Genomic DNA, 13,246 nt, shown 5'->3' with positions numbered 1-13,246 from the left:
CTCAAATCCTTTGATAATGTGGTCTGTCAGGGAAAGTAAAAGAGTCTCAGTACTATGAAATTTCCGAAAACCGTATTGTGCGGGGGCAAGGATATGATTATCTTCAAGGTATTCTGTAAGTTGCTTGTTGACAGTTTTTTCAAGGAGTTTAGAAATGAATGGAAGATTTGATATAGGGCGATAATTAGCTGGATCAGAAGGGTCAAGTTTGGGCTTCTTTAGAATAGGTTTGACAATTGCCTGTTTCAGGGGGAGGGGTACCTGCCCAGAGTTAATGGACAGGTTAATGATTTTTGTTAAAGGTTTGGCAATGATGTTGGGTATTGTGAGAAGATGTTTAGTGGGTATAGTGTCAGATGGGTGAGTGGACGGTTTGGCTTTACCTTCCAAATTCCACTGAAACACATTAACTGAATGATATTTTTTTGTGAAACAGCAGATAATGGGCACCTTGCAAGACAGTTATCCAACCTAGAACCTAGTAATTGATTACAGAAGACTTAGACGTTACAAGGCTAACACATTAAGATAATTTGGAGTAATAATCCTGACTGCTAAACTTTATTTTAAGGGTTTCTTTTTAAATGTCAAGCTGTCAATTGTATGGTTTACAACAGTCCTGCATTGCTGAGGAATTTCATTTTAAATATTTACCCTATTCAGATTGTGACTTTTTTTTTTTTTTATATTTTAGTATGATATTTTGTCATGGATCTCTTGATTCTGTGCCAGCATTTGACAGGATCCTGATTAACAGGCCGATACAGTGAGGTGCGTTAGTGCCCGGCGCACCCGCGTTTGCCGCACGCACAGTTCGGATCTCCTACCGTTCGATACTGTATTTAAATGGCATGCAAATGCAAGCCATGTCCAACGCGCGTCCATGAAGCGCAATCTGGACGTTGGAGGTCACGGTGTGTGCGCATGCGCCTTCGCTGCCTTGAGCGCCCATATTGGACCTACAGGCGTGCACGTATTCGCCTTCGCTGGCGGGGCTGCTGAAGCCGCTCTCTCTCACCGCCCTTCTACTGCTGCTGCTGCTGCTGGGGACTTGCGTGGTCGCGGCCAGGGCAGGTGATCGGGGGCTGGGGGAAAGTTTGGGACTGTGAAATTTCGTCTCTCTCTGATTGGGCTTGGATTGGGTTGGTTTGGGACTGGGCGGCTAAATTTCATCTCTCTCTGCTGGGGCTTGGATTGGTTTGGTTTGGGACTGGGCGGCTAAGTGCGAGAAGCATTTTTTTTCTGTGGATTGGGTTGGTTTGGGACTGGGAGGCTAAGGGCGAGAAGCATTTTTTTTTCTGTGGATTGGGTTGGTTTGGGACTGGGAGGCTAAGGGCGAGAAGCATTTTTTTTCTGTGGATTGGGTTGGTTTGGGACTGGGAGGCTAAGGGCGAGAAGCATTTTTTTTTCTGTGGATTGGGTTGGTTTGGGACTGGGCGGCTAAGGGCGAGAAGCATTTTTTTTTTCTGTGGATTGGGTTGGTTTGGGACTGGGCGGCTAAGTTCACCACACTAACGCAAGGGTCAGGGTAGGTGGTAAATTAGTAGGTTAAAGACATGGCAAGATAGGTTAAAAAGGCGATAGTCGGGGCGCACTTTACTGTATGGGAGGGAATAGCTAATCGGATCGTTTACATACATATACATGCCGCGGGCGGAAAGGGATACGCGTCGAGTTAAAGAAGCGGTAAGGGTCGGTAAAAACAGATAGTGAATCGCGGGTTAGACTTACGCGGCGAAATTGTGAGTACACAGCGGGTTAGAAACGGGGTAACTGCGGCCGTGCTTTACTGTATCGGCCCGTAAATAAATTTGAAAACCTCAGGCCTAAACTATAGGAATAAAAAAGCATATAATCTTAACAAGTTGCCGATTCTGCTTGAATTGCTGGAAAATTTATGATCATAACATTTTAAACCTGAATCCATGCTCTAGTTGATTTGTGGATTTTCACTTGATAAATTCTGCCTCCGCCCACTGTAAATCCTCTATCCCAGATGGCATTCCTGGGTGGCACTGGGACGCCATGCTGCTCTAAGGGCTGGAGTGTTTTCTCCTTTAAGATGAGATCTCAGCGCCATTCTTTTATGACCAGCAGGGGTCAGCACAGTACAGCAACTACATTCTTTTTTTCCTGGGATTGAATGTGTCTGCTCGACCCCAGCTGATGTTGATGGACAATTGACTCAACATTCAGTACAACATTGTGAACAGTGGGGTTAGCTCCATGTGGTAAATTTTTAAGATGCCTTTGATCTTCTTATATACTATTAGTATCAAACGGTTTTTATTATTATTATGCAGTCAACACAACCAAAATGCAGAACCAAAAAGTTGGTCTGGAGAGGTGGTACACTGTCCTCCACACAGACCATGCAAGAACAATCGCTCCACAGCGGTCAACCAACAACACCCCTTCCCCCCCCCCCCCCACCCTCCCCCCAATGAAGGTGAAATGTCCAAAGGCAGAGTCCATGCACGCAGATGCCTGTGATACGTCCAGAGTCCATGTTGAATCTTCAAGCGGTGGATTCCATTACAACCTCAGCAATCGTTGATAACCAAACTTCGTGACTGGGGAGATAGTGATTGCAAATATGGGTCCCAAATCAGTAAAAATCGCCGGCGGGAGCGAGGATCCACCCGGGAGCCCAATTCCTCCATTCGCAACAAGTGATGCAAATGGTTGCGCCAAGTCCAAAATGAGGGGGGACTCTGATCCCGCCAGTACAATAAAATAACCTTCTTCCCCACCAAGCAAGCTTTATGGATGAAATAACGGGGACCCTGCTTCAGGGAAATGGCCAAAAAGGAACAGCAGGGGCGTCATAGGCAGATTAACCCCCAAAAGGTCCATTAAATAAGAGGCAACCCTTCCCCAGAATCGGCGGACTTTAGGACACGCCCAAAAAGAATGAGAGAGATGCCCCACTGATCCATGACATTTACCGCAAAGTGCACTCTGGACCAAGCCGGAGCGATGAGCCACTTGGGTAGAAATATAAGCCCTTCGCAGAAACTTATAATGCATCTCTCGGTAATACATATTAATGGTAATGTGATTGATTCGTCCAAAGCTTGCTTTTAATATGGGGATTGTAAGAGCAAATATCCCATCCCTATTCCAGCGTTCAAGCAATAATGCATATGGCTCAATTCTCGTGGCACCTTTTAAAATCTTGTAATACTGGGATAGCGTGGGGGCCCTCTGGACGTTAAACCTCAATACCTTATCTAAGGAGGTAAGAACCTCCACTGGGCCAGGGTCCCTCGGTAAGGACTGAAAATAATGCTTAAGTTGGAGGTATGGGAAAACATGAGAAGCATTCAACCCAAACTTAGAGCGCAGGTCAGAAAATGAAAGCAACTGACCATCGTCATTTATAACCTGTCCCAGGCGAGTAAGGTCCTGTGCCCGCCAGTCTTGGAACCCCTTGGTCTGGGAGCCCGGGAGAAAGGCACCATTCCCCTGGATAGGCAACAGGGGCACACACAACCGAGGCGTCCGTAGCAGCTTGGTGACCAGCCGCCACGTAGCTCGAATCGGGGTAACAACTGCAGAATGAATTAACACGGAAGGGAGTTCCCGGGTGGGAGCTTGAACAACATAAGAAAGAGCAAAAGGCACCACCAAGGCCGACTCCGCTGTGATGTGAACAGAGGAGGATTGGTGTAACATCCAATCCCGTAGAATACGGAGATTGCATGCCAGATTGTAGAGTCGCAAGTCCGGGACTCCCAATCCCCCCTCTCCCCAACGCTCTCGAAGATCCACCAACGAAATACGCGCTTTACCTCCCCTCCATAAAAAAACCCGTAGGGCTTTGTCAATGGATCGAAGATCCTGACGACTAAGCAAAAGAGGCAAGTTTTGCAAAAGAAATAGCCATTTTGGTAAGAGCACCATCTTAAATAAATTGAGACGGCCACAGAGAGAGAGAGGCAAGGCATGCCAAGTGCGGAGTTTATCCAGAGTCACTTGAAGTAAGGGCTTAACATTAGCCACGTAAAGACCAGTAAGAGGGGAAGTAAGGATCACCCCCAAATAGCGGAGGGAGCCATCAGCCCATTTTAAGGGAAAATCACCCTGCCAACTCTCTCTAAGGGTAGCCGGAAAGGCTAATGCCTCGGACTTAGTCGGATTAAGACGAAGGCCCGCAAAACTGCCAAACTCAGTAAAAAGTTGCATTAGTGGAGGCAAAGAGCGCTGGGGTCTAGACAAAAAGAGCATCACGTCATCAGCAAATGCGACATATTTAAAAATTTCATGGTGCATGCGTATACCCCGTATCAGCCCCATATCAAGAATTGACAGTAATAAAGGCTCTAACTGCAGCAGAAAAAGCAAGGGTGACAAGGGGCATCCTTGTCTGGTACCACGGGTTATAGAAAACACTTCTGAGTGAGCATTATTGGCGACGATAACAGCAGTGGGGGCATGATATAATAATCGAAGGGCATCTAGGAACCAGCCAGCAAATTCCAACCTCTGCAGAATATAGAAGAGATAGCCCCACTCTACACGATCAAAGGCTTTGTCCGCATCAAAATTGACCAGAAGATACGGCTCTTCCATCATCTGACTCATTTCCATGGCCGCCAGGATCTTTCTAATAGTAGTCAACGCATAGCGCTTCCGTACAAAGCCCACCTGATTTTCCCCAATTAAGGAGGGAAGTACCTCTGCCAATCGGTTAGCTAGAATTTTGGCCAATAGCTTCTGGTCGACATTGAGGAGCGAGATAGGCCTGTAGGAGGTTACAGAAGTGGCATCCTTCCCCGGCTTGGCTATAAGTGTGATATGGGCCCGATTCACATGGTGGGGATATTGCCCCTGAGCGACCAGGGCGGTAAACGTCAGAGCCAGAACCGGGCTAACCAGATCCACCAAGCTTCTATAAAACTCAGCAGTAAACCCATCCGGCCCTGGCGCTTTAAATCGCTTGGACTGCTGAATGGCCTTATGAATTTCATCCTGCTCAAGTGGCAAATTCAGCTTCTCCTTTTGTGTCCCTGTAAGAGCTGGTAAATCCAGCTTTGCACAGAATTGAGCACAGACATCAGGTTGCCAATCCCCCTTAGTATAAAGACGAGAAAAAAATGTCTGAAACTGTGCGAGAATGGCTTTAGCATCCGTATGCAGAACTCCCGTGTCCGAACGGATCACAGGAATGTGCTTGGAGGAGCGAGACGCCTTCACTAAGCTATGGAGCAACCTGCCCGACTTATTACTATATCGATGCATCCGATATTGATAATAGAGCAGGCTCTTCTTTTCTCGTTGGTGAAGTAAAGTGTTAATTTTCCCCTGCAATACCCGATGGGTCGCCCTGTCCTCCAGGAGATTAGTACAAGCTAGACGCCGTTTAAGCTTCTGCAACTGGGCGCTTAAAGTGAGGAGACTCGCATCGAGGGCTTTCCGTCGACGGGCAACATAAGAGATAATATCTCCACGTATCACCGCCTTAGCAGTGTACCAAAAAAGTACAGGGTCGGACTTATGCTCCTCATTAAGAGTCGCATAATCCTGTCATCGTAACCGTAGATATTCTTGGAAGGGAATATCATCTGCCAAAAAATATGGATACCGCCACTGCCTTGGGGTAGGAGCAGAAGGGGAAACCTGCACATCCAGCCAAATTGGAGCATGATCGGAGATAAGAATATTGCCAATACAAGCATCATTAACCTTTGTAAAGTATTTAGCACTAATAAAGAAATAATCCAAACGTGACCACGTCGCGTGTGCCCGCGACACGTGGGTGAAGTCCCTCTCACTCGGGTGTAGGAGCCGCCACACATCAAGAAGATGTACCGACTGCTCAAGCTGTGCCAAACTGGCACTGACAACCCGATCCCTTGGGCTACTAATGGATTTATCTAAGTCTAAGTCTCGGATCGCATTGAAATCTCCTCCCAGGATAACAAAGTCATCAAGAAAGGGTAGCAACAGACCCTGCAGGGCCCGGAGGTAACCTACCGTATCATTATTTGGAGCATAAGCGTTACAAAGGATTATTGTCACATTGAATAGTTTGACAACTAAAAGCAGATAGCGACCCTGCGGGTCCTTCAATTCCCGCAGTATGGTAAAGGGTACATGTTTACCAAAAAGTATGGCTACCCCTGCGGATTTAGATGAGGCCGAGGCATAATACACAACCCCCACCCAACCTCTGCGGAGTTTGGAATGTTCTACATCTGTCAGGTGAGTCTCTTGGAGGAATGCCACGTCCACCTGTCGTTTCTTAAGATGATTCAATATTTTTGACCTCTCAATAGGCGAATTTATACCACAGACATTCCAGGATATAAACCTTAGTCCACTAACTGACATGACCTAAAAAGAGGACAAACAGTGCCATAAGTGAACATAGGACATACACAGGAAGGTTCTCCCAGCTAAAACCTCCCCGCAAGAGCAATCCCAGACTAGGACAGTAATTGACCACCCGAACTACGTGCATGGTACCCCCCCGGAACCCGAAATGAAATGCCCCACATCCCCTACCCTGTCTCCCATCCCCCCCCCGGTTCTTGTACCCCCCGCCCCAACATACGTACAGTAAAGGAAGTCACCACCATGCATACAAACACCCACCCCCCCCCCACCCGACGCATTCCAGCCTCATCCACTCCACATATGAATGAACAGGGACCCTGGGAGGTCCACACAGGAACACACTCATAGGCTTAGTAGCAGATGAAAAAAAAGAATCTGTATGTAAGTCCAAGAGCAAGAACCGCTGTCATACAGTCCCGGGCCCAGAGAAAAAAAAACCGTGGCCCAGTCCAACGCTGTGAACCATTGTAAGGGAAAAAAGAAACTCCCAGGAAAAAAAACAGGAGAAACTCCAAATTCGGCCAGCTAGGGCTCCAAACAACAATGACCAGCCCTTCCGCTGCTCTCAATCTGGGTCTTCACTGGCGCGAGGGGAGCTTGGATGACTTCTGGAGGCCCTTGTACGCGCGAACTCCTGTGCCTCCGCGAGCTCAGTGAACCACCGGACACCTTCGCGGGTAACCACCCTGAGCCGAGCCGGATAAATCAAGGTGGCACGGTATCCCATATTGATAAGCTGGGTGCAAACCGGGGCTAAAGCGCGGCGCTTAGCAGACAGGGCGGTCGAAAAATCTTGAAACACCATTATCTTTTTGTTGTCATACAGCAGCGTTTTACCCGCCCGAGTCACCTGCAAAATTTCCCCTTTGTGCACAAAATTGAAAATTTTAGCGATAATGATACGCGGTCGGGGATCCGACTCTTTCTTTTGGCCCAGCCGGTGCGCCCTCTCAACGCGCAGGGGCCCGTGCGCTGATGTAAGGCCCAATGCCTTGGTGAGCCAGCCTTCTAAAAATGTCACAAGCTCCCAATCAGGGATAGACTCCGGGAGGCCCAGGAAGCGCAGATTTGACCGGCGAGACCGGTTTTCTAGGTCTTCTAGACGGTCTGCCTGCTTCGCCACCACCAATTTTAAGGCCGTCACCTCCGCCTCCACGTTTTGCGCGCCGTCTTGCAAATCGGAGACCCGCTGCTCCAGCGTCGAAAACCGGGCCTCGCAGCCCGCAAACGCCGCGGCCAGCTCGGTAAGTTTAGTGGAAATACCTTTCAGCTCCGGACCCAACAGTTCCGAGATCGCGGTCTTAATTTCAGTAATCGCCGCCTTGGCCGGTGGGGGCGGGGTGGCCGGCGCCATGTTGGATTGTACCTCCGAACCGCGCGGCTTGTCCTTCTCCTTGTCTTTTTGCTTCAAGCGGGCCGCCATGGCGCTCGTCGGAGTTGGCAGACGATCAGTACTGGTTCCCCAAGGTCCCTTAGTAGTTGTAAGCCTAATTAGCCGTGGATGAGGCTGGATGCAGGAGGGTCGGTGCTGCGAGGGAAAAAAATCACGGCTTTCCCCTGCACTGCATCACGTGACCTCTCTCTTATATACTATTAATTGTTGCTGATAATGATATCACTATCCCTTGAAATTATATGTTTGATAAGATATTGCACAATTGCTTTCAATTCTGCCTTTTGAGTTTGCTTGATTAAAAAATAACCATTTTGTTCCTTTTTTAGTTATGCAATTCCAAATTGTATAAACGTGCTGTATATAGAATCATATCTATTTGCATGGACCAAGAAATGTACTATTAACTTATATGTGGGCCTCTGATTGTTGGAGGTTGATGTTAGGATTTGTGAATTTGATGGCTTCCACTTAGCTGACAAATTGTTTTTTCTCAGGCTTTTGCTGCATGGGCATCCATCTTTTTAGAGCTCTTGGTACTACCCTTTGATCTCTGACATCACAGTCATTTCTACGTCACTCTGTTCTCCGACTCTGTGACTTGTACATAAACCATTGCATTTTTGTACTTGTTGGTCTCTGTATAAATGGACAGATGTCATCCAGTGTCATATACATTGGGAGCCTGTGGGAGGCCTCTATGTGGGATGTTTGTTTTGAAATTCCTTGCCATGTTAATGCTGCTTTTTTTTTTTTTCCAATCAGGGCTTATCTGATCCTCGAACACTTCCTCCAGTATCCAGTTGGAAGAAATATCCACTATTTTTTGGCACAGCCATATTTGCTTTTGAAGGAATAGGAGTGGTAAGTTTCTTTCTGGTTTTTTTTCTTTTTAAGTTTTCACTTTAATTTTTACCTTTTAATTTAATATCAATAAAATTTGCTTTTTAATAGTGAAATCTCTACCAAGATTTCATAGGTTTTCTGAACACATACAGGTTCATTGAATCACATAAATGGGTTATGTGACTGTACTTGATGCCAAACGGATGGATATTTTATGAGATTTTTGGGAAAACCTAAAAAAAAAAAGTCACTGCTCTTACATGGCCGTTCCTATGCTGCTGTGGCTCTTTAATTTAAAAATTTTTTTTTTGTTGAGACTGTCACTTTTTTTTTTTTTCCTTTCATCTGCCCCGCTGCAGAAAACCGCTCTCTTTCTTCAGTCTTTACTGAAAAATCCTACTTAGCTCTTCCTAGTTAGATTTTTTGGCACTTCAAATAAGTTTTCTTTTTTTCTTCAGTGTCTGCAGAGTAGGCGCATGTATTATTTTCATTGATGCAGTGCCTGTGGCAGACTGCCTGGTCAATTTTTTTATTTTCCTTAACCATCTTCAAAAAAAGAAAATGTACTCCTTTGATTTTGACTCATCAGTTTTCTTTGCAATGTCAGAAAAGCAAACCAGCGACTTCACGTTCTCTCTCAAATGCAAACAGAAGATGTCCATCACCGACCATCATGTAATTTGCTTCAGATGTTTGGGACAAGGCCATGATGCACCAGCTTTGGCATCTGCATAAGGATGTCACCGAGAGTAGTTGGGGCCCAGAAGGTCAGGCTCTTTGCATATATTTCTGTGGAACAAAACTCCATATCCTTGAAGCTGATGCCAACTCATTGCAAGAACCATGGAGCTGTACCAACCACACGTGGCCAGACAGCATCAAAGAAACCCTCAACCCCATGGCTCTTTGGTCAGGCCCAAGAGTCAAGAGAAATGTCACTCCCCATGCTCAGTCCAAAACAAGGGCTCTGAGCGCTCCAACACGGAATTGGAGAGAGCCAGTGCTGAGCAGAAGCTTTGGAATATTGATGCACAGCTTGGAGAGCAAGAAGATGTGGGAGATTCTTCACCGTACAGTGCAGTTGTGTCTGGGGTTGAGCTCCGCCTCCAATACTCACTGTGATGCTGGTCTCCAGAGGTGCAGGCCACAGTCTTTGGCTTGGAACTCCAAAGACCCATGGTGGGCATCCACTCCCCTAGGAAGCCAACTCTGGTTTTGTCCTTGGCACTGTTCAAAGTGGAGCTGGCCAGAAAATCATGAAGTGTTTGCTTGACATGCCAAGTATGCTAAGCTTTCATCATTAAATACTTTGATGCCTTTTTTGGGCACTGAGCAGTTGTCTTCCTTGGCGTCTTTTCTTTGTCTATGAACATTTTGATACCAGAGCGGGTTCAGAGCCTTGAGCTTATCTTGTTGCTATCTGCACCAGTTTGGAGTCGGTTAGAGTCAGCACAGAAAGCCTCTCCTTTGGCTTGACACTTCTTGATTCAATGTCTAAAGAGTTGACCTTAAGGCCACAGAGGTCTTCAGCTTCAGGGCTGGCATGTTCTCAGGCATTCATTCAGCAAATGATTTCTGTTAGAGTTTGAATGAGTCCGAGACCTTGCGTATCTGATAGACATATACGGTACTATTTCAAAGAAAAGTACTCCACTGAACTCCCGTTGGGGTTTTCTCTGTTATGCCAGGATCTTGTACAGAAGATGGTTAAGGCCATGAGCTGCATGCATAAGATAAGTCCAGAGCACTTGTTGTTGGCCTCCTTAAGTACTCTTATGCACCTGAAGGTTGTTTGCCTGCACCTGTTCCTTCTCTATTTCAAGTTATGCCGTATTTCCTGTTAAGGCAGTTGGAAAGTATCTTTTTTTTTAGGCAGCTGAGGGATTCAACAAGCCCGAGTTGCCACACCATGGTTTGATAGTCAAATCTACCACAGTGTAATAGCCAAATCCACTCTTATATCAAGGACTGGCTTAAGGACTACTAAAATGTCTGCAGTAATTTTAAAACTCCATCACCAGAATCTTGGTGGGAGCTAAATCTCCTGACCGTGTCACGCCAATATTGAAAAATTTCACTTGGCTGCTGCTAATTTATAGAATTAAATCCAAAACAGCAACAATCATTTTTAACGGTATCATAAGTTGGCCCTAACTTATTTCTCAGTTTTAGTATTGCATTATATACCAAATAGAGCTCTTTGCACATCATAGCATAAGAACTTAAGAAATTAACATACTGGGTCAGACCAAGGGTCCATCAAGCCCAGCATCCTGTTTCCAACAGTGACCAATCCAGGTTACAAGTACCTGGCAAGTACCCAAAAGCTAAGTATATCCCATGCTACTGATGCTAGTAATAGCAGTGGCTATATTCTAAGTCAACTTGATTAATAGCAGATAATGGACTTCTCCTTCAAGAACTTATCCAAACCTTTTTTAAACCCAGCTACACTAACTGCACTAACCACATCCCCTGGCAACAAATTCCAGACTTTAATTGTGCGTTGAGTGAAAAAGAACCTTCTCTGATTAGTTTTAAATGTGCTACATGCTAACTTCATGGACTTAGACTTTCTGTTATCCGAAAGAGTAAATAACTGATTCACATTTACCCATTCTAGACCTCTCATGATTTTAAAGACCTCTATCATATCCCCCCTCAGCTGTCTCTTCTCCAAGCTGAACAGCCCTAACCTCTTTAGTCTTTCCTCATAGGGGAGCTGTTCCATCCCCTTTATCATTTTGGTTACCCTTCTCTGTACCTTCTCCATCGCAACTATATCTTTTTTGAGATGTGGTGACCAGAATTGTACATAGTATTCAAGGTGCGGTCTCACCATGGAACGATACAGAGGTATTATGACATTTTCTGTTTTATTCACCATTAGCTTCTTATTAATTTCTAACGTTCTGTTTGCTTTTTTGACTGCTGCAGCACACTGAGCCAACAATTTCAATGTATTATCCACTATGTCGCCTAGATCTCTTTCCTGGGTGGTAGCTCCTAATATGGAACTAACATCGTGTAACTATAGTAAGAGTTATTTTTCCCTATATGCCTCACCTTGCACTTATCCACATTAAATTTCATCTGCCATTTGGATGCTCAATTTTCCAGTTTCACAAGGTCCTCCTGCAATTTATCACAATCTGCTTGTGATTTAACTTCTCTGAATAATTTTGTATCATCTGCATGTTCATGCAGATGATACAAAATGTTCATGCTTTTTGTTCAGTTTTCACTGCAAAATTATCTGGTTACAAGAAATACAGAGGTCCATATTCAGAGGCATTTAGCCGGATAACTCGCAAATTATCCAGCTAAATTCAGATTTTTAAAAATATTTTATTTATTTATTTAGATTCTTTTAATATACCGATGCTCAAGACGGAGTCTTATCGTACTGGCTTACAGTATAACCAGGGGAAATCAATAACCAGAAGAGAGAAAGTTACAATGAACAGGGATTACAAAACAGGACAATTGAAAGAGGAAGAATTAGTTTAAACAAAGCTCTCCTAAGAGTAAAACTAAATAGTACACCATTGATTAGCATGGACAGTTAACTAAGTGGTTCAAGCATATCAGTTCTTTTCTATGATAGTTGGGTGAAGAATATGTCAGGGGTAGGCTTGAGAGAACAGCCAGGTTTTCAGTTTCTTTCTAAAGGAGAGCAGACATTGTTCCTGGCGAAGCTCTGCGAGAAGTGTGTTTCATAATTGTGGTCCTGCGGTGGACAGTGCTCATTTTTGGAAGGACTTGTGAATGACGGATTTATGAGGGGGTGCCTGGAGAGTTCCTTTGAGTGCGGATCTAATCGGCCTGTTGGAAGTATGGGGTTCGAGTGGGATTGTTAGTTGGAGTGAGGTATGATGATAGATGGTTTTATGGGTGATGGTCAGTGACTTGAACAGTATTCTATAGTGGATGGGAAGCCAATGCAGGTTTTTTAGTATCGGTGTGATGTGATCTTTGTGAGGATCCTGGCTGCGGCATTTTGCAGCATCTGTAGAGGTTTAGTTGTGGAGGCGGAGAGGCCGAGCATTAGCGTGTTGCAGTAGTCAATCTTTGAAAATAGTATGGCTTGGAGGACTGAACGGTAATCTTGAAAGTGTAGGTGAGGTCTTAGCTGCTTTAGAACATGCAGCTTACAGAAGCATTCCTTTGTGGTGTTGTGAATGAATTTTTTGAAGTTCATTCTGGTGTCCAAAATCGTCCCGAGGTCTCTCACTTGAAATGTTGATGGTAAGTTTGGGTTGCAGATAAGTGGGTTGTTTTCATTAGGCGTGATGACAAGGAGTTCAGTTTTGGAGGTATTAAGTACCAGGTTGAGACTAGAGAGTAGGAGGTTGATGGAGTGAAGGCAGCTGTTCCAGAATTTTAGGGTGATGGGGATTAAGATCTGTACATTGTCGCCGTAGATAAAGTGTGTAAGGTTGAGACTTTCTAGTAGCTGGCATAGAGGTCGCAGATAGATATTGAACAGTGTAGGGGATAAAGAGGAACCCTGGGGCACTCCTTGATTGGAGTGGACGGGGTGGGATTGTTTATCATTTATTCTGACTTTGTAGTGCCGGTTGTTGAGGAAGGATTTGAGCCAGATGAGTGCAGATCCTGTGATACCGATTTCAGTTAGCCGTTTGATGAGGATTGAATGATTTA

At 45.3% G+C, this 13,246-nt stretch overlaps 1 protein-coding gene across 8 annotated transcripts in view; it reads left to right on the top strand.

Moving 5' to 3' along the window:
• SLC36A4 (solute carrier family 36 member 4) overlaps positions 1-13,246 on the top strand; it is a 155,974-nt gene that overhangs the window by 60,034 nt on the left and 82,694 nt on the right. For all 8 annotated transcript variants that reach the window (XR_003856846.1, XM_029602311.1, XM_029602312.1 and 5 more), the window contains one exon: positions 8,501-8,599. Coding sequence is in view for 7 of the 8 variants with exons in the window: in XM_029602311.1 (XP_029458171.1) it covers positions 8,501-8,599 (99 nt within the window). In the remaining variant the exon portion in view is untranslated. The remainder of the gene's footprint in view (positions 1-8,500; positions 8,600-13,246) is intronic.

Source organism: Rhinatrema bivittatum, chromosome 5 (genome assembly GCF_901001135.1).
Source record: "Rhinatrema bivittatum chromosome 5, aRhiBiv1.1, whole genome shotgun sequence".
In the NCBI taxonomy this organism is placed as follows: domain Eukaryota; kingdom Metazoa; phylum Chordata; class Amphibia; order Gymnophiona; family Rhinatrematidae; genus Rhinatrema; species Rhinatrema bivittatum.
The sequence above is the reverse complement of the archived record's forward strand: the minus strand, read 5'-3'. Positions and strand labels throughout refer to the sequence as shown.